Source organism: Rhinolophus hipposideros (genome assembly GCF_964194185.1).
Source record: "Rhinolophus hipposideros genome assembly, chromosome: 19".
Lineage (NCBI taxonomy): Eukaryota > Metazoa > Chordata > Mammalia > Chiroptera > Rhinolophidae > Rhinolophus > Rhinolophus hipposideros.
Window position 1 is genome coordinate 14,408,143 of NC_138065.1, and position 22,371 is coordinate 14,430,513.

At 40.6% G+C, this 22,371-nt stretch overlaps 1 protein-coding gene across 1 annotated transcript in view; it reads left to right on the plus strand.

Moving 5' to 3' along the window:
- Positions 1 to 1,391: 1,391 nt before the first annotated feature.
- The window catches only part of AKNAD1 (AKNA domain containing 1), a gene marked incomplete at both ends in the record, with an annotated part of 34,590 nt that continues 13,610 nt past the window's right edge, over positions 1,392 to 22,371 (plus strand). The window contains 6 exons of the mRNA XM_081026175.1: positions 1,392 to 2,289; positions 3,958 to 4,026; positions 4,942 to 5,090; positions 5,187 to 5,249; positions 10,388 to 10,521; positions 18,888 to 19,044. Coding sequence (XP_080882301.1) covers positions 1,392 to 2,289; positions 3,958 to 4,026; positions 4,942 to 5,090; positions 5,187 to 5,249; positions 10,388 to 10,521; positions 18,888 to 19,044 — 1,470 coding nt within the window. The remainder of the gene's footprint in view (positions 2,290 to 3,957; positions 4,027 to 4,941; positions 5,091 to 5,186; positions 5,250 to 10,387; positions 10,522 to 18,887; positions 19,045 to 22,371) is intronic.

Sequence of the window (22,371 nt, forward strand, 5' to 3'; positions counted from 1 at the left end):
TCACTTTACAGTAAATAGTGGACCCTGTAAATGATTTAAAGAGATCCTACAGAGATTCCTCCTCCTCCTCCTCCCCTCCCTCTTTTATCTCCTCCTTTTCCTTCTTTTCCCTCCCTCCCTCATTCTCTCTCTCTCTGTCTCTCACTTTAAACAAAGTATCTATTGAGTTTTCTAACATTCTATAAATTAAGATTTTTGTACAGTGTTTAATAGATGTCTTTACCACATTTAGTTTGTACTTTTTTCTTGGAGAGCTTTTTTTTTTTGATCAAACATATTAGGTCACCTAATAAATCAGTAATTTATAGACTCATAAAAATTTTGATGGGGAGAAAACCTATGAGATCCAGTCATCCAACTCTGTGGTTTTAAGAGCAAAGGAGGATGGCCGGTTGCGGAGTTCCCTGGTTGAGTCAGAGCCTCAGTTACTCCACCTAAAATCGAAGGAAATTTTACTGCTTCTAAGGAGTTATCCTGAAAGTTCACAAATCAAAGAGAGATATTTAAATGAATATTTTAAATTATATTTAAAAGAAAAAAAAAGACTCATATTAAATGGCAGCTTGTTTTGTTCTTACCACTGTCACGAGTATCCCGAAGATACGCAGCTACCACCAGACTGTGGCTGCCTGTACGGCCTGCTCAGAGCAAGGCAGCCTCTCTGACCGGCTCCTGCCTGGGTTCTAATCAGAAGAGGGAGGTAGCATTTGTTCCTCGGTCGTATTTCCGTCAGTCCTTATCTACCTTTCCCCAACACTCAAGGAAATATCAGGAGAAGGGGACGAGAATGTCTGCAGGGACAGAGACAAAGCACCAGAACAGAGAAGATTGATGGTTTTGTGTTAGCTGAGACAGCTTTCAACCACACAACTCAGAGGGCTGTCAGTGATGGGTGGACAAGTGACGGCCATGGTACTTAAAAAAAAAATCAATCCTTTGCTTTCATCCCAAGCTCCTATTTGGGGAGAAGGAATTCCAAACAGCATTTCCTAAGAGAGCTTGATAAATATTTGGTCCTTAACCAGAGACCAATGTCTCCCTCAACGTCTAATGAATGAAAATTTAATACTACCCCCTCCTTTTAAAAAATTCCTTGCTTATAGACCATTGATTATCTTAGTGCGGCGTTTGGGATGGGTTAGCTCTCAGCTGAGCTTTCTGCCTTCATGTTTATAACTGAATTTCTCTAAATGAAAAGCATCCATTTTGTCTGGCATAGACTCCAGGATAAGCATTGTTTCATACATGATCCTAATATATTTACAAAAAGGCTGTCCTTGTTTTGCACAGAACAGGACACACAATAAAGACAATCAATGAAAGCCAGAATACCTATTACAACTGAGAACATCAAGGTCAGGTACAAAAGACAAAGGTCAGACTGCACATACATGGATGAAGCCGATTTCCCAGAAGATACAACTTTGAAGCGACAGGAGGATTTGCCGTATGATGGGGATTTCTCCCAAATGAAGATATACAATGACTACAATTTTATCTCCAAAAATGACATCCTTGGTACATCAGATCAAACTATTTCAACAGTAGATAACCCTCAAGAAAAGGCTACACATAAAGAGACTTGTAGAACTGTAGATACGGCCCTGACGCTGGATAAAATGCCTGAAAATGCAGTCAAGAAAGAATATGACACAAATCTTCCTATTCCAGCTAATAACGGAGAACTTTCAAAGTCAAACGTTTCTGATATTTTACTGCATCATTTTTCCGACGAGGAATTTTTAAAAGGTCAAGGCATCAGTTGTGAAACTCTCCCAGAGATCTCTAATGCTGACAGTTTTGATGAAGCTATTGTTAAAAACATGAGTTTGCATTATGTTAAGAATTCTTGGACAAAAGAACAAACCCCAGAACTCACTGACCAACTCAACCCCAAAAGGGATGGTGAAAACAGCAATAAGAGTAGTCGTTCTTCAACTACAACAGAAGAAAATACCTCTGAGTTAGAAGAGCCAGTAGCTGCTGGAGACAGCAGCCATCCAGAAAATTCGAATTTTCTAACTAAAACCAAGAGTCCAAGAGATAAACAAAAACGTTGCCAAAGGCAGACACCCCAGAAACAGCAGACTGAAAAAGCAAGATCAGACAGTGGGTTCATATATGGTCAAGGTCAAGTTCATTACCTGTTCTCTGATTTCTCTAAGGTTGGTTCCAAAGTGAAAATCCCTACAAATAACCTAATTGATAAACTACTTACCATAGACAAACAAGCCAGCTTTTCTCCTAAACTGAGAGATAAGTTAGCTATTGTGCAAGCTATTTCAGGAAGCACGTCTAGATAAATCGTGTTGAGATAAAGAGCAGGAAAGGACAACTACTGAACCTTCACAACAGGTAGAGAGAGGTATGTAAAAGTAGTCTCCAGGGAATACCTAATCAAGGCCACTGCTCATCTGTTCTCAGTGTGGGTCTTTGGTTGGTGATTGCGACTGAGTTCTAGTTCTGACCGAGAGTACCTTGATCTAACAGAAGCTCAGTGGGTGTCTTCATGAGAAGAATCAGGGGCTGGACTAATAACACATCACAGAATAAAATCACAATTCTTCCACCTGGAATTTGAGTCCCCCCATCTTCTTTTATTTTATCCTACCCTTTTAAACTTAGCTTCCCTCTGCCAGAGTCACCCTCAGTTATTGGCTGGACCCAACCTCTCCTCAGGCTCTGTACTCTCGGAGCTCCTGCCTTACATGGAACAACCCATCTCTGCTTACCAAAGACCTGCTCTTTTTAACAGCCTCCTTCAATTCCCCATGGGCCACAGGACTTTTCAGAACCCCCAGTCACAATCTTTCCCATCCTTGTTTGTTTAGTATTCAGTTAAAGCGTTTCTCTCACTCTGCTTTGAATCATAATAATTTGGAAATCTGTTTCTTACACTAAATTTGAAGACTCTAGAGGGCAGCAACCTTGTCTTCATCTCTCCATCGCCTAACTTCCCCCAGAGGTCTGGCCCTGTATCTTACATATATTACACCCCTAGTTATTAATGCTAAATTAAATCGAATTAAAATCTTTAATAACATATCTTCAAGATTGTTATACTGGTAACTAGTACAACACTGTGTTAATGTTTATACCATTTCCTTTACCCATCTTCCCATCCTCCCACCTGATTCCCCAACATGGTAAGGCGCAGGATCTCATAGATTATTTGAAATTCAGTAGTTAGGTAAATTCACATTAATGATCAAAGTAAACATTTTAGTTTTCTGGCACTTTGCTAGGACTGTGTGATCTTTCTTTTAACCTTATATGAAAAGCACCTGGACTGAACACTCTGCCTATTTCCGTTTTCACCTTGTCATCCTTCAACTCCCTTCTCTTTCAACTGAATGCTCTGGGTAGTTTGATCAGAGCTCCCCCACCACCACCACCACCACCCCCGCCACCACACACACACCCCTGGAGCCAGCAGCCCATCTGGCCTTGACTGGAATGCTTCTCTCGATCTTGGAGAAATGTGCACCCCTATGACATTGGGAAGTCTCAGGGTTCCTCATTCTGCTTGTAGGAGAGATGCTTGGGGGTGCACAGGTCTCAGTGCCCCATGGTTATCAGGAACAGAAGGGATAGAAGGCTTCTTTCTCTCTGTCAGTGGGAGTCTCAAGTCAGGTGTCGTGTTGTCTCTAGTCCTTTCAATTCAGGGTGGTGAACTGAACTCTATGCTCCATACCCACCATATAACTGAGATATGTATAATAATTATAGTCTGATTTGAGCACTATCGTTTCATTCCCTGGCGCTAGCGTGTTTCTGAGCTTTGTGTGTTGGGAACAGTGGGAAGACCCTTAAGGTGAGTCACTCTGGAATTTTAAGTTTAAATTGTCTTAGGCAGTTAGCCTGGGTTGAGAGGAAAAGGGCGTGTCCTGTGTCAACCATCACTGTCTTGACACACATCGTGGAGCTTAATGCACACTGTTTCATATTGTTCCCTAGAGTGTGGCTACCACGTGTTTGGTATTCGTGAGAGCAGCAACAACAAAACTGGCGACAAGTCCAACCATGGTCCTGCTCTCTTGGAGCTTATAGTCGAGTTTTAGGAGAAATGCTTGAATATTCCATATAAAAGTGTCACATATGATAGTAGTAACAGCTAACATGTATTGAATGCTTATCACATGCCTCATATGATGGCAAGTATTATACTTAACATTTAATCCTCATAACAACCCTATGAGGTAGGTTCTATCACTGCCCCCATTTTACTGCTGAGGAATTTAAAGTTTACAGTGATGAAGTAATGCCCTGTGTCACCTGGCAGGTAAGTGTCAGAGTGGAATTCAATCTTGGCCTCAGAGCCCCAGCTCTTGACACAACACTGGGCTGTCTCCATGAGGTTGGAGGTAGGGAGGTCGACCAGAACACATCAGGTCATCCTGAATGATGGCGTCATTGATCAGTAACAGTAATGTATTCTTACCTTTAATTATGCAGATGGAGCCCACAACACATCCCCATGAAGAACATCCTGCAGGTACTAGCATTTTTAAATCTCTTTGATTTAGATACACATTTTGAAATCTTTTTTTAATACCGTGTTTCCCTGAAAATAAGAGCTAGCCAGACAATCAGCTCTAATGCATCTTTTGGAGCAAAAATTAATATAAGATCTGGTATTATATTATATTATTATATTATATTATATTATTATATCATATCATATCATATCATATCATATCATATCATATCATGTCATATTACATAAGACCCGGTCTTATATTATAGTAAAATAAGACCGGCTCTTATATTAGTTTTTGCTCCAAAAGACACATTAGTGCTGAAGGTCCGGCTAGGTCTTATTTTCGGGGAAACATGGTAACAAATGGTAGTGATTGCCGCAGACTTCTGTTTTCAGTACTTAATAAATCTGCAATGAACTTGAGATCAATGGTAGCCAAAATTTATTTTTTTCTTATATAGGAATAGAATCTGAGACAAGTCTTTTTAAGTTGGCATCAACCTCTCAGAAAGACCCTTCGTCAAGTTCTTCTTACATATTTCAAAAGATATCCCAAGGGGAAAAGATGTGTCAGAAGTTAAAAGAACAGACTGATCAACTGAAGATGAAAGTAATACTTTTAAAGCTTATAATGAACAATAGAAGTAACCAAATTCAAATATAAGACACCATGCCATTAACGAAATATCGCATGTTTTCACTGCAGGTACAAGAATTTTCCAAAAGTATAACACAGGACTCTCCCTATCATTTGCAAGACAAGAGACTGGTAACAAATTTTATCCAGTTTTTAAAATCTTTTTTAGGGAATTTGACATGGGTAAATACAAATGGCTTTATAGCACCATGTCTTCTCTACATTGGCAGGAGTGGAAATGTTTTGCTGATGATTAAAAGCAGCAATCTTGTCTTTATCTCTTGCCTAACATCCCCCAGAGGGGATGGCCTCGTGTTGTACATATATTACACCCTTAGTAATTAATGCTAAATTGAATTGAATTACGATCTTTAATAACATATTTCAAGCCTGTTAAATTGGTAATTGTTTAGTACAAAAGTGTGTTAATGTTTAATTTATGCTATGTCCCCTTTTCCCTTCACCCCATCTTTCCATCCCTCCACCCGACTTCCCCACATGCTGAGACTTGGAATCTCACTGATTATTTAGGTTCAAGGGCTGAGTGTTACAAAGGCTAAAAGAGCTTAGACTTCAATTTCTATATGTATTCAGCCCTTTCTTTCTCAGGGGAATCTATCACTGTTATCCCTCACCAGTCACCCCATAATAAATCTGAGGTCATGGTAGGTTCAACAGAATAGTAAATCAGCTGTTACAAAGGACAAGCTCATCCAGAGTTGATAGGTCCTGGGGGATATAGCTTATAAAAATTGCCAGTATCTGGCAACTCAAAAAGCTGAGACTGCTAGAGCCAGAAAAGTTGAAGGTGTAGTTTAGGCCACTAGGTTAGCAGATGTAAAGAACAAAAGCAAAGCTCAGGGCAGGCTGTGCTTCAGAAACCAGACAGCATAGACAAAAACTGGAGGACCCAAATGTTAGGAGACATTCTTCTTTATTCATTCATTTGTCATACTAATTAAATAACTCATTCATTCATTCAATAAACACTTATCAGGTACTTCCTATGTCCCAGACTCTATACCAGGCACTAAGGACTTGGAGATGAAGAAATAATTTCTTTTTCAAGAGGCTTCTAGTCTCCTAGGAACAACAGATTGGTAAATAGACAAGTGACATGCAGCTTGAGAAACGTAACAGGTGATGTTAATGACAGCCTAGAGAGATGCCCCGCCCCCCGCCCTTGCCAGTTAGAGCAAGGTACTTTGAAGGCTTCCGGAAGTGATGTCTGAGCTTGGTGTTATAGGAGGAATCTGGGTAAGCTTGGCAGAGTAGTGGACAAAAGGGTGTTCCAGGAAAAGGAACCAGCAGGTGCAATGGCCCAGAGGCAAGAAAGAGCTGATAGTGTGAGGAACTGCATGGCACTGCAATTGACAAGATGGCGCTCAGGGTACATGTGGTGAAGAAGAAGGGACCAGACTAGAGAGGTAGACAGGGACTACAGCATGAAAGGCCTTTAAACCACTCTGAGGAGCAGAGATTTCATCCTGAGGTTGAGTGATGGGCAACACTGGAGGATTTAAAACTGAGAAGTGGTGAGCACCATGGAGGTAACACTGTAGGGACACAGATTGCCAGGAAGCCATAATCCAGGTAACAAGTTATGAGGGCTTGAGCCAAGGCTGGCAGTGAGGATGAGAGGGGGACAAATCTCAGGGTTTAAGGAAGTGGTGGCATGCTGAAAGGCGTGGAGAAAGGAAGGAGGAGGCTTGGATGAAATCCAGACTTCTAGCTTGGGTAATCAAAGTCAGGAATAAAAGTGGAGGATCCAGTGCAGAATGGGTGTGGGAGGCAGGCAGGAGGAAAGGTGTCAGGTTCAGCTGGGGACATTTGGAGGTCCCCATAGGACATCCAAGTGGACGGATCCAGTAGGCAATCAGCACAATGGATCTGGACCTCAAGAGTTGTTTGGGCCAGAAATGTAAATTTGGGTTTAGTTGTGGGTTGAATCTATGGGGTATCTGAGGTTGCCTGGGCAAACATCCAGAGTAAGCAGTGAAATCCAAGGTTAGAATCCTGGGAAACAGCAACCAAGGGCAGGTGAAAGAAAGGGGTCCACAAAGGAGATCCATGAAGAGACCTGAAAGGTCATGGCAGACCTGGAAGGGACAGTGCTCCAGAAGCCAAGAGAAAGGAGGGTTTTAAGAGGGATGTGGACCTCACCATCAAATGGTCAAGAAAGGAAGGAAAGGAAAATGTGCAATGGATTTGGGAACCAAGATGTCATGAGGGACCTTGGCAAGCCCAGTTTCAATGAAGTGGTGGCTCTCTGGAAGCCAGATTGCAGGAGTTAAGGAGTGAATGATAAAGGAGATCTCCAAACACCCAGGCTTTCGGGAAGTGGGGCAATACAGAATTTTAAAGGGCCGAGCAAAGCAGAGGGAGCTGGTTCAATGCATGAGCCTTCTGAGGCCTTGATTCAGGGCATTTCTTCCTGATGTTACAGGCTATGTGGGGATTCATGTTGGGGCTGAGAGGCGCCTAAAGGTGCCTCCTGAAAGTGTTACCCTTGCTCTGAGAGTCCCAGGCCCACTTGGTTCAGTGTCGGAAGAAGGCCAAACGAGGCTAACACCCACCTTCTTGGCAGGAGCAGTAGCAATCGTAGAAAGCATTTGGGTTTTGGAGCATAGATCCTAGTTCTACGTATTGGTTACATGGTCTTAGACATGCTGCGTATCTTCCCAGATCAGAGTTATTATGAGAATTAAATGAGGTAGGTACATTTTTGGCTAGAAAACTGTGCCCTCTCTTCTGAGGTGTAACACAATTCAAATTCCAAGATCCTAAATTATAACTTATCATTGGCTTTTTCTTTTCTCTTTCCTTTGAACACCTAATTTTTTCTTGTAGCTTTAACTGTCATCTTCGTGCTACCAAGTCATAAATTATCAGTCCTAACTTCTCATCTATTCTCTCCAAGTGTTTGTTTGTATCTCATTTCAATATCCCATTCTCACTGAAAATTCTGCCTCATCCAGAGTTGTAGACTTTGTTGATATTGACATCTTCATTCAAGCATGAGCCTTTCCAAATTCCTCATTCTGTTTTATTTTTTTCAATTTCACTGGGGAACATTGGGGAAGTGTGTTTCTCCAGGGCCCATCAGTTCCCAGTCGTTGTCCTTCAATCTAGTTGTGGAGGGAACAGCTCAGCTCCAAGTCCAGTTGTCATTTCTCAGGCAACCTTGTTGTTGAGAGCTTGCTCTCTAACCAACTGAGCCATTCAGCCACCCCTCTGGAAGGGAGCTCAGCGGCCGTTCGTCTTCAATCTAGTTGCGGAGGGCGCAGCTCACTGGCCCATGTGGGAATCAAACCAGCAACCCTATTGTTCAGAGCTCGCGCTCTAACCAACTGAGCCATCTGGCTGCCCTTCCAAATTCCTCATATTAGTCAGGGTTTTCATGTTCTTCCCATCTCCCAAGATAGACACCTGAGAATTGTCTGTGAGATTTACAGTAACCGTCAGGGGCCTGACAGGAACTCGATGGCTTACTCCCATGGAGTAACCAAGGAGAGTTTAATAAGGCATTATTTAAGCACAGTGTGGGCCAGGTTAAGGGAAACCAACAAGTGATGGAAAGCATCTCATGGAAGGAACAGTGGTGCAGAAGGGACGGAGGAAGAACGGATACTGGAGCCAAGGAGAGCAGCTGTAGCTGTCAGAGTAGCTGACAAGCTCTGCAGATTTCGGTAGAGACAGAGCCAATCCATGATGACACAGTCAGGAGGAAATTAGGGACATAAAGACCCCTACCTCAGCCTTCTTCAGTTCCTCTCTCCTGCTATTGCCTTCCATTGGCTGAAACCAACCAAAGCCGAGGCAAGGGAGCCCACTTGAAGATCCGCCTCCTGGCTGGGGCACAGAGAAGATGGAGGACAGATCTGGTGGGGGAGGGAAATGGAAAACATCTACCACACTTGCTATTTTTTATATCCAATATCCAATATGTTTCCAAACTTGTTTATTCATTTGTGATAATAAGAATTAATAATGATGATAGATAGCTACCATCTATTGAGTATGTACTATGCTCCTGGCACTAAGTATTATCTCATTTCATTGTCACAACATGAAATAAGGGCGAGGCTGGTTAAAAATAATTGCAAAAACAGCAATTACTTTTGCACCAACCTAATACTGTGTTTCCTCGAAAATAAGACTGGATCTTATTTTAATTTTTACTCCAAAAGATGCATTAGGGCTTATGTTCAGGGGATGTCATCCTGAAAAATCATGCTAGGGCTTATTTTCTGGTTAGGTCTTATTTTCGGGGAAACACGGTATTATCTCAGATGAGAAAACTGAAGCTTAGAATTCAAGTTCATTAAAATCATACAATTAGTAGGTGACAGAGTTTGAACTTGCACCTTGGTGTGTCTGATCCTGTAACCGCACTATGTTGTATTCCTGCCCTTGGCGATCTCTCTCCACTTCATCCTTTCCTCTCCATTTTCATGGATACTACCTGGTCCAGGCCCTCCTGAACTTCCTTCAAGCCTGACTTAAGTTTCACTTTTTCCATGGAACCATGGCAAAGTACTCTGATCCAAGGTCTCTTTCCCCAGCTGGACTAAATTCTCTGAGACCAGTGTCCATGGCTGATACAATTTTTGAATCTGTCACACTTTCAGCCCAGGGCCAGACAGAGGCAGCGCTCAGGGAATGTTTCGACTGGGGCTGTGGGACTAAAATCTCGATACTCTAAGACAAGACCCTAACCTGCTCGGTGTAAATACGTGGTGATGTCTGGAAGGCCCATTCGCAGCTTTTGGCTAAACTTCCGGCTGTTCCTTCCCTATGTCACCCTCGAAGTGCCACAGACTCAAACCCAGGTCCTCTAACTTCAATTCCTTTTTAAGAGCTATGTGGCATCACACATACTTCCTAGAGCTCCAATTTCCTCCTCTATACACTGAGATAATAAAATCTATTTTGCAACATCTACAACACTGACGTGTAGACTAAATCAGATAACGACTGGGGAAGGTACTCTACAATCTACAAATATGTAGGATTACTAATGTCCCATTAAAGAAATCAGAGAAACTGTACTTTTCAGCTTTGTGATATGAGAGTGACGTGAACGTCGAGATGGCTCTTGTCTGTATTTTAGAGGTCAGACTTTGAAAGAAAACAATCACCAGGAAAAGGATGGTGGCTTCGTTTTGACACTACCATAGGGTACATACACCCTCACTGGTTTTTGGAAAAACAATGACATCCATGGGTTTACAGGGAAAAGATTCCAGTGACTTCTCTGTTACATACAGGTCCTGGAGAAGCTGCAGGGACATCTTGAATTGCTGGAGCAGGAGTTTCTGGCCAACACGGAGAAGCACCTGACTTTGAAGCAGCAAGTCCTCAGGCATGAATGCCCAGCTGTCAGTGACTTTGATCCAGAAAGGTCAGATTTAAACCTTATGAGGTGGAGGTTCAGAGGAGGGGCCCCATCAGCTGGGATTCTGATGTGGCTGCCGATTTTTTGCTTGGAGAGCCACTGGCCTAGGGTCAGTAAAAATTGTGCCCCCAATGAGTAAGTGTCACCCCATGCAACAAGTACCATATTTTGCCGTGTATAATGTATTCCCCCGTGTATAATGCACACCCACGTTTTTGGCCCAAGCTTTCAGGGAAAAAAATCTTTCGTTTTGATGTTTTAATTCAAATTTTTATTTGTTTACATTTTGGTATTTGGTTTGTGTATTATAAAGGAATTTTAGCATTTATTTTTAACATATTATGGTACAAGAAATTTTATGTAACAAATAATTACAAACTACAAGAACAGATACACAGTATAAGAAATTTTATGTACTGGTGACAAAGTTATAATATTTATGCATCACAGAAGGCCAAGAACTCTTTGTTATTGCAAGTCTGTCCAAAGTTCAACAAAACCAATGATCGTATTTCAGTGTATTATTTTGCATGTGGATATCGTTATTGATTTCTAGAGTTACACTTTTAATTCCTAAGCATAAATAAAAAGAATCAAAAACATTTATTTAGATACGGAATTAGTACTGCCCATGTATAATGCGCATCCTTATTTTTCCCTCACAAATTTAGGCAGAAAAGTACGCATTATACACCACAAAATACGGTAGTAAGGAATTCTTGCTAAGCATAAGGTCCTGTGCTACGCTATGTGCTGACCCAGATGGAGTGCCCAAAAGAACAACTGTGTCCTGAAGGATATTGAGCCACCATCTTACATTTTGTCACGTGTCATGATAACTGGTTTGAGACTCAGAAGAGCACCAGAACACCCTAGAAAGGCTTACATGCTAACCCCAAAGGGTTTTCTCCTCTCTAAGTACCTCAGTCCTGTCCTTCACCCCATTCCTGGCTTCATTTCTCCTGCCTCGTTCTTCTCTGGTGACCCTCTTTTCTCTACTTTTCTTTCTCATCCAACAGACAATTCCAAAGGGGCAGTGGGCAAGACAGGATCAATGTGGGGTTGGTTAATGTTTTGGTGAGGGATTCACAAATCCTGATAAAGAGAAAGCATTCAAACTTAAAGTCAAATGATCCCTGTGTTAATGCCCATTAGAAACTTGGACGCATACTCATTGAAGTTTCCAGCTGGCTCTTTTTATGGCACCACGCTCCTCTATCCAATCCAAATAATTTAAGATGTGTTCCAGGACTCAAAACTAGGATTGTTTCCATTTAATTTCCTGGTATGAATTAAAAGAATCCATTTAGTGGGTTTAATATTTATAAGTTCAGCTCTTTCTATTCACAGCATTTTTGACACAATCATGCTTAATGCCAAAAAAATATTTTAATGGTTTATATTTTAGCACTAGCATCTTGAGGCATTTTCCCAAAAGTACAGTTTTACTTTTTCAAAATGAAGGAAATCTCTACTATTATTTCAATACTGAGTAATTAGACAGCTAATTACTGGAGGGGGATGTGAATATTGAGTCACCTCCCCCACCAGAGGCTTATTTTTCTGGGGAGAATAAAAGGATCTCCACATGCTTTCCCTATTTGTTTAAAAATGAACAGAGTAAGGATATTTCTTTTCCAAGGAATCCCACTTGTTTTGGCAGTCCTTTTAAAGCCATGTTTCTGTGTACATTAAGATCAAAGTTATGCAATGCTTTTTATACCCAGTTACACCCACTGTGCCTGGCTCCAGTGTAAACCAAAGTTTCAACTGCAATTACAGGAGTAGCTTTCTGCGTGGGGGCAAAGCAAGGACCCAACTTCTCCCACGTCTCAGCAAAAGTCACCTCAGTTAAGCAAAGCTTCTCAGTTCTAGATTGGTCCCCTTGTTCTCACATGGACATGGGTCAGTGAGCAGAACTCCATACAACCCTTGAGGTCTTGGTATGGTGAGAACCTTCTAATCGTTGGGTCCAAAAGACACTGCAGATGGCTTTCTGTAGGGGAAATAATTCTGCCAATTCATTGTGTAAACACTTGTTGAAGTCAGCTGTTGTGTTCATATCAAACCTTCTTATTGGCCTTAAAAGATGCAAAAATAATTGGATTTCATGCATCTTGTTTGTCAGACTATAGTCTGATAGTCATTTGCTTCTTTCACACACCAACACCCAAAGCCAAGGAGTCAAGAATTGGGGTTCCACCTCCATCAATCCCTTTTCCTGAAATTATCAGCACGTAATCTTGTCTTCTGCTCACAAATTCCCTCAAAAATGTCTTTTCTCCATCTCCAAATCTACATGTTTTCACCTCCCCTTTCTTCCTTCGCTCAATTGGTCCTTGAGTCCATGTCTCCCCACGACCTGGAGGCCTTGCTTCATCGTTTCTCTTCCTTTGAATTTTCACTCTCTCCTTGTCCCTTGCTTAATTCTCTTCTGCCTGCTAGAATTGAACACATTTTCTTATATTTTATTTGAATATCAATATGGTTTTTCATGCTTAGAGCTTTGTCTCATCACTTACTGAATAGGTCAGCCTTTCCCCCACTGGTTGAAAAAGCCAATTTTATCATATACAAAACTTCCACATATGTATGGGACTGGTTCTATTCCATCCCATTGATCTATTTCTACAATAACCAGTTTTAAATTACTATAGCTTAGTATATATTTTGAAACGTTTCTTCTTTTTAAAACTTTCTTTAGCTCTTCTTACTAAAGCTTTATAATCAGCTCACCAAATTTCCTTAATAAAATTCCATTCGAATTCTGTTCAGGATTATGTTGAATTTATAGATTAGTTTGGGAAGAGTTAAAATCTTTGCAATGAGTATTCCCCTTGAGGAGTATGTTTTCTTCACGTAGATTTTACACATTGTTTTGTTAAATTTTTTCCTAGCTCTTTGATATTTTTTCTGAGTATTGTTAATGTTTTCCCTAATTGAGATTCAAGAAATAAAGACAATTGTATATTTAACTTGTACTGGACTACCTTATGCAATTCTGTTCTTAGTATTTCATTGATTTTCAGTTAATTATCTTAGTTTTTAGGTATGACAGTCATAGCATCTTAAAAGAATTGTAGGCTCCCCCCATTCCCAATTTCCCCCAAATATTTGTGCTTTATATCGTTCCTTCCCTCCGTTTCTTATATAGCACATTTCTTTGTATTATTTCACTTGTTAGGTTTTCTAGAAAAATATTGAAAATAAGTATTCTTGTCATATCCCTGATAATAATGGGAAATGCTTCCAAGTGTGAGGATTGCTGTAGGTTCAAGTACATAAGTTTAATTAGGGTTTTTCTTTTTTAATTTATAAAAATGTTTAATGAAATGAGATTTAGAAATCTATTTATCTGCTATAATCTATTAATGTAATGAAATACATTAATAAATATCCTAATTTTAACTATAGAATGAATTGGGAATTTTTTCCTATTTTATGTTCCATAAGAGTTTCTTAAAGTCTTGGTAAAACTCACCCATAATCCCATTTGGATTGGGTGCCTTTTAAAGGGTAGATTTTTGACAATCTTTTCTGTTTTTCTCTGGTTATCAGTCTTTTCAGATTTCCTACCTCTTTTTGTGTAGATTTCAATCCTCTATACTTTCCTAGAAGCTTATCCATTTTACCTAGATTTTAAACTGTGTTGATATGAAGTTGTTCAATTCCATTTGATCTAAACTTTTTCTTCTAGTATTTTGCACTTCTCATTCTTAATATTATTTATGCTTCTCAGATTTTTGCAGTTTATTTTATAGCTATTTTCAAAGAAAAGATTTGATTTAATTGATCAAATTTTATTATTCCTTTTATAAATCTCTTCCTTTTGGGAAGTTTATTTTGTTGTTCTTTCTCTGCCTCTGTTTTGAATACTTAGTTTATTGAGTTTGAATTTTTCCCCCTTAAAAGAATACATTTTAAGACTGTAACTTTTCCTGAAAGTACTAGTTTAGCTGCAATATACTTATTTTCATATATTGTCCTCTCATTATCCACTTGGAAATTATCCCTAATTCCCCTTTTCATTTCCTATTTAACCCAAACCTTAGATGAGTGTTAAAATTTTCTGTTAGATTATGGTTTTTCTTGCTATCTTTTTGTTATTAAGTTTTAGTGATCAGAGATTGTAGGTGGTGTAATTTTTTTTTAAACAGAAGTCAGTGTTTTTTTAAAATAAATTTTATTGGGGAATATTGGGGAACAGTGTGTTTCTCCAGGGCCCATTAGCTCCAAGTCGTTGTCCTTCAATCTAGTTGTGGAGGGCGCAGCTCAGCTCCAAGTCCAGTTGTCATTTTCAATCTTTAGTTGCAGGGGGCTCAACCCACCATAACATGCAGGAATTGAACCAGCAACCTTGTTGTTAAAAGCTCGCTCTCTAACCAATTGAGCCATTCGACCGCCCCTCCAGAAGCTCAGTGGCAGCTCGTTGTCTTCAATCTAGTTGTAGAGAGTTTAGCTCACTGGCCCATGTGGGAATCGAACCAGCAACTCTGTTGTTCAGAGATCGCACTCTAACCAACTGAGCCATCCGGCCACCTCTGATGTAATTTTTTTTAAGACTGTATTTTTAAAAGCAGTTTTAGGTTCACTGCAAAATTGAGAAGAAGATCTGGAGATTTCCCATACACCCCCCCCCCCACATGCATAATTTCCCCCATGATCGACATCTCCCACTGGATGTTACAACTAGCGTTTCTGGGCAGGAATTCCTGCCCCTTCTCATGAATTCTTTTCGCTTTTCCATTCCTGAATCCTGAGAAAGGTTGGCCGGGAAATCGGGAAAATCAGCTCCTTGAACCCAGGTGGTTGGTAGTATTGGACGTCACATTGTGGAAACGATTCATCGTGGAGAACAGAAAACAGCTTATATCTCGGGATTCGGGAACTGGAAAGCAAAAAAAATTCCTGAGAACGGGCGGGAAACCCCAGTTACAACCGATGAACATACATTGACACATCACCCAAAGTCCAGGTTACATTAGGGTTCACTCTTGGTGTTGTACATTCTAGGAGTGCAGACAAATGCATGATGGCATGTATCCATCCTTATAGCATCATACAGAGAATTTTCATTGCCCTGAAAATCGTCTGTATTCTGACTGTTCATCCCTCCCTGCACACCAAACCCTGGCAACCACTGACCTTTTTATTATCACCAGAGTTTTTCCTTTTCCAGAATGTCACAGTTGGAATCATACAATATACGAGGTCTGCCAATTAAGTTCACACACTTGTTGCAACGATGTTGCTAACCTTTTTTGATATTAGAGGGATTATTCATTATAAATTTGTACCACTGGACAAACAGTTAACCAAGCTGTTTGGAAGCGCTGAAAAGGCTGCGTGAAAACGTTAGACGACCTGAACTTTTCACCAACAATTCGTGGCTCTCGCATCACGACAAGGCACCAGCTCACACGGCACTGTCTGTGAGGGAGTTTTTAGCCAGTAAACAAATCACTCTATTGGAACACCCTCCCTACTCACCTGATCTGGCCCCCAATGACTTCTTTCTTTACCCGAAGATAAAGGAAATATTGAAATGAAGACATTTTGATGACATTCAGGACCTCAAGGGTAATAGGATGACAGCTCTGATGGCCATTCCAGAAAAAGAATTCCAAAATTGCTTTGAAGGGTGGACTAGGCACTGGCGTCAGTGCATAGCTTCCCAAGGGGAGTACTTTGAAGTTGATGGTAGTGATATTCAGCAATGGGATATGTGGCACTTTTTTTAGGCTGTGTTCATGAACTTAATTGTCAGAGCCCTTATGTAGTATTTTCAAATTCACTTCTTTCACTTAGCAATATGCATTTAAGTTTCCTCCATGTCTGTTCATGACTTCATAGCTAATTTCTTTGTAGTGCTGAATAATATTCCATTGCCTGGATATAATACAGTTCATGTATGCATTCACCTACTGAAGGATATCTTGGTTGTTTCCAAGTTCTGTCAATTACTGTTTTCCCTGAAAATAAGACCTAACTGGAAAATAAGCCCTAGTACGATTTTTCAGGATGACATCCCTGAATATAAGCTCTAATGCATCTTTTGGAGCAAAAAGTAATACAAGATCTGTTCTTATTTTCGGGAAACACAGTATAAGTAAAGCTGCTATAAACATCCCTGTGCAGGTTTTGAGTGGACATAAGTTTTCAACTCCTTTGGGTAAATACCAAAGAGTGTGACTGCTGGATCACATGGTAAAAGTATGTTTAGTTTTGTAAAAACTGCTGAACTGTCTTCCAAAGTGGATGTACCATTTTGCATTCCAATCAACAGTGAATGAGAGTTTCTATTTCTCCACGTCTTTGCCAGCATTTGGTGTTGTTAGTGTTCCAGATTGTGGCCATTCTACAAGTGTGTAGTGGTATCTCCTTGTTGTTTTAATTTTCATTTCCCTGATTGACATATTATGTGAAGCATCTTTTCACATGCTTATTTGCCCTCTGTATTTCCTCTATGGTGAGGTATCTGATAAGGTCTTTAGCACATTTTAAAAATTTGATTGTGTTTTTATTTTTAAGTTTTAAGAATTCTTGTATATCAGATGTGTCGTTTGCCAATATTTTCTTCCAGTCTATAGCTTTTTTTATTCTCTTGACATTGTCTTTTGCAGAGAAGTTTTTAATTTTAATGAACTCTAGTTTATCAATTATTTCTTTCATGGATGGTGCTATTGATGTTGTATTTAAAAAGTCTACACCATTCCCAACGTCATCTAGATATTTTCCTATGAAATCTTCTAGGAGGTTTACAGTTTTGCATTTTATATTAGGTCTATGATCCATTTTGAGTTAATTTTTGGGAAGGGTATAATTCTATGTTTAGATTTATTTTTCTGCATGTGGTTGTCCAATTGTTTCAGTACCATTTTTTGAAAAGATTATTTTTGCTCCATTGTACTGGCTTTGCTCCTTTATCAAACACCAGTTGACTATATTTATGTGAGTCCATTTTGGGGCTCTCTATTCTGTTCCATTGATTTATTTGTCTAGTCTTTAACTAATACCACACTGCCATGATAACTATAGCTGTATAGTAAGTCTTGAAGTTGGGTAGAGTCAGTCCTCCAAATTTGTTCTTGTGCTTCAATATTATGTTGGCTATGCTGGGTCTTTTGTCTCTCCATATAAAATTATTATTATTTTTTTTCAGGTTCTATTTAAACTTTAAAATCAGTTTGTCAATATCCACAAAAAACACTGGCTGGGATTTTGATGGGAATTGCATTGAGTCTTTAGATCAAGTTGGAAAGAACTGACATTTTGACAATATTGAGTTTTCCTATCCATGAACATGGAATATCTCTCCATTTATTTAGTTCTTTGATTTCATACATCAGAGTTTTGTTGCTTTCCTCATACAGATCTTATACATATTTTATTATATTCTACCTAAGTATTTAATTTTGGGGGGATCCTGATATAAATGGTATTGTGTTTTTAATTTTAAATTTCACTTGTTCATTGCTGGTATACTGGAAAGCAATTGACTTTTGTATATGAACTCTGTATCAACCTCACTATAATTGCTTAATAGTTCCAGGAGTTTCTTGTGGTCAGTTCTTTAGGATTTTCTACAGATGACCATGTCATCTGTGAACAAAGATAGTTTTATTCTTTTCCTTTCCAGTTGCTATATCTTTTATATCCCTTTCCTGTCTTACTGTATTAGCTAGGACTTCTAGTACAGTGTTGAAAAGGAGTGGTAAAAAGGGACATCCTTGATTTGTTCTTGACCTTAATGGGAAAGCAGTGGTATAATTTTTAATATTTTGGAATTTGTTGAAATTTTTCTTTGTGAATTAACACAAGGTAAATTTATGTAAATGTAATGATTTGAGGAAAACAGATTCTCTTTGCTGAGTAAAATATATATTTATATACACATACACATATACACATATGTTTATACACATATACACATATGTTCATATTCCTATAGCTCAAGCTTGTGAATTAAATTATTCTGATATTTTTATGTTCTTTCTCTTTTTCAATTGACATAAAAAATTATTTCCATAGAATCGTAGCTCTTAGGACTGGAAAGGACCTCAAAATAATCAGACCCACATAAGCAAAGTATTGTTGTCCCCTGCTTTAGTTAAGACACTGGAAGTATAGAAAGATTAAGTGATTTATCCAAGAACACACAACTAATGAATAACAAAATAAAGATTAGAGCACAGGCCTATGGAGTAAAACTATAAACAGGATGCCTGTCAGGGAGGGTCTCCATTATCCTTACTGTCTGAAGACAGACCACCTTCATAATATAGATCAATGGTATATTCAAGAAATGTTGTTGCTAATTAGAATGTTGACTTCATACCCTATATGATGCCTGTCTGCTTATGTTTACTTAGAAAAGGGGAAGGTGAAATCTTCAAGGTGGAGATGCTGCTTGAAGACGTTAAAGAGAAAATTGATGAAGACAAACAAACTTCAGTGAGCTCTCTTCCTGTCAGTTCTCCAACCCTCCTGAATGACTTGGCATCTACACCCTCTCCACCCGCAAATGAGGTAATACAGCCACCCGCAGCCTACTTTCATGCCAGGAAAAGTGGGTTTTGTGCATTTATAGAATTCTAATTCATGGAATAACTGAGGTCTATTTTAATATTTCAGGAAATTTAAGTTTCCAAAGTCCCATGAATCATATTATTTAAAATGGAACCAGCTTTTGAAAATTAGAAGCTATTTCAAGTGTTGGTTTTTGAAATATCTTATTAGTTTAGGCTGTAACAATGCAGTTTAAACTGATGAACTGCTGAAGGGCTATTTCTTCTGGATAAATAGTAACATTTTTGTGAATTCTGCCTGGAAGAAATAATTTTTCCTCTTAATGATTTTCTACTCCCTCTTCTAAATAAAGAATGACATACTCAGTGAAAAACTATTTCCATTAATCCACTTCTGCATTTTCTTTCTCTCAAGTTAAATTCTTTTGGATTGTTTACATATGCAAGATTAGGAATTCAAATCAATCACCACTGTCTTTTACATTTTTGTTTTTGTAGCCTCCACCAGCAGAACATTTCAGACTGCATTAAAATTCTGAGAAAGTGAATCATCTGGATAATTGCCTTAAATTGATTCTTTTGTTTCAGACAGTATTGGAAGACACAGCCTGTGTCTGATATTCAAAACTTGAATAGGCTTTTGTCAGAGTTAAATACAAAATGTTGAAGATTACATAAATGTTAGCACTTCCAAAGAAGTGTGTTTGCCTCCTCAAAACACTTACCTGCCTGGCAAAATCTCATCATTTGAAGCCCAGCTTCAGAGTTACACCATTCATATAACCGTCACCCTCAGCCCCCATCCCCATCACCATCCCCCACACACCAGGCAGAATTCTTTGCTCTGGCCTGTGTCCCCACAGTATTGTGTCTCATTTATCATTGTGTCTTTGTACCCGATTTTGTATCCCAAACATCTGACTGAATGCCTCGTACGGCCTGAGTGCTCAGCATTGGAAACTCTATGCCAGTGTGGTTTTAATAAATGATGTCAATGCTTCAGAAGCAGTCCCAAGGTTCACAGCATGATACCCCTCCACTCAAGAACCCAAATAAGCTTCAAGGTGGTGTGAGGGAGCCCAGTGAGTCAGCCTAGCCTTCCGCCCAGCAGCTCCCTCAGGTCTGGGTTTGCTCTTCTTTACTATGCAAATTTTATAGTCTCAAGTGTATAGCAACTGTTGGGAAGTGATGAGAACTCTATAACTTTGTGGCAAGTAGCCCTGAAAAGAGTCTACTGCTTGTATTATTCATTCATTCAGCAAATATTTATTGCTAAATGCTAGGCACTTTTCTAGGTATTGGGGAAAATAAACATAAGCAAGGCAGACAATCACCTACCCTCAAGATGCTTCCATCCTGTGAGGGATGCATACAATGAACAAACACAATTAACATGTAATTAGAGATTGTTAAAAGGGCGATGCAGGAAGTAATAACACATTCCTTATGATTTTGAAGCCAGACTGTCTGGGTCCAAATACTGGCTCTGTCAGTTATCAGCTTTGTGATCTTTGGAAAGTTACATAGCCTCTCTGTGCCTCAGTTTCCTCTTCTGTAAAATGAGGATAATTCCTGCCTAACCTTCCGCCTCCTCTTCTGCAAAGAGTCTTTGCAAACTGGAAGGCTCTGAACCAACAGAGTTACTGTTCACTGCTTATAATTTTGTCGTTATCATTTTAGACCCAGTATTTCCCATTGTAATGAAATAAACTCCCAAGTGCTTTCCTCAGACCAGCAGCAGGGGCACCACCTGGGAGCTTGTTAGAAATGGTTCTGAGGTTCAAATGAGTTGATAGAGGTAAAGTAGGCCCGGATGTTAACTACCCTGACTATTAAGTGCTGTGATATGACCAAAAGAAACCAAGTGTGGGAGGGGAGGGTCAGGAGGGAGAGATGGTGGGGGCAGGTTTTTCAGAGAAGGTCAGATTTGAACCGAGTTCTGGGGGACAAGGAGACAACTAGGGGACAAGTCTGGAAAAGGGACTGCAGGCAGGATGTGAGGGTGCCTTAGGGGTGGCGGGAATGGGGAAATGATTTTGAGTCACCCCCCACGCGGGTCTGCAGCCTTAACGGCAAGACCCTGTGTGCGGCCCCCAGATTCCCAAGGCGCACCCGGCTGTCCTTCGGGGCCCTGGGCCCACGTGGGGTGGGGGTCAGGGCGCCCCGCAAGGCCGCAGGAGGCCTCCTCCTCGTAGGACCTGGGTCCCCGGCCCCCGCAGTCCCTGGCCAGAAGGGCAGAGACAGGCCCTTTCCTACGCGGTCCGGCCCGGGAGGGTCCGAGAGGCTCCACGGAGAAGCGGACCTGCACCCAAGTTACCGGCTCCCCCGCGGCGCCCCGGTGACCCCCTGCGGGAGCGAGGGCAGGAAAAAGGCGAGTGGCCACATGACATCCCCACCGCCCTCTTCCTCAAGTTGCTCCTTCCCACTGTCCCAGGAATGCTGAATTTAAATTCCTTACGACTCTTCACCAGATCACAGGAAAACCAAACAATCCCCCAGATTGGGGCTCCAGAACTGATTCCAAAAGTCAAACTGCCCCCCGACTCCCCGACTCCCTTTTTAAAAACCAGACCAACCAGATCAAAAGGCCTCGAGGTCGTCTTCGGATTCCAGGATAATGTCCCGCAGCGCCGTCCTCTGTTCCCTTTATGCGGTTGACTCCTCACCCGGAACGTGTTGTGACTCCGAAATCGACGACATACTTAAGATCACCTGGCCCTTTACTAACTGGCAGCCTGGCTGTGGTGCTGGCGAGAGCTCGGTATTGCTAACATTTCCCACTCTTTCTGCACCAACTTGCGAAGGTAGCTGTTCTAGAGCAGGGCTTCTCCAACTGCAGGGGGCCCAGGCGTCACCTGCGGGCCTTACCGAAACTCAGGCTTTGATTCGGTAGGTCCAAGGTGAGCCTGCAAGTCTGCATTTCTAACCGGCTCCCAGGTGATGCCAACGCTGTTGTGTGTGTGTGTGGGGGGGGGGGGCACACGTAGAGATGATTTCATTATGAATGAATTGGAAACACTGGGATTCAAAACCCCGGGGTCTAAAATGACGACAGAATTATACTATGCAGTAAGCACTAATAATTCTGTTGGTTCAGAGCTTTACCAGGCAAAGACTTTTTGCAGGAGTTGGAAGCTTAGAAAGGTGAGGAGACTTGTCCAGGGCAAATGACAAGAGACACTGGATACCAGGTCTCCCAACTCAGGTGGCACCTCCTACGTTCTGCTAATGTAAATCTACCTTAAATGTGGAGCAGGGGTACCCCTGTCGGCCTAGAAGTGATAAAAGAAAGCACAGGGGGGAAATAAAAGGAGGGGACTTCACTTTT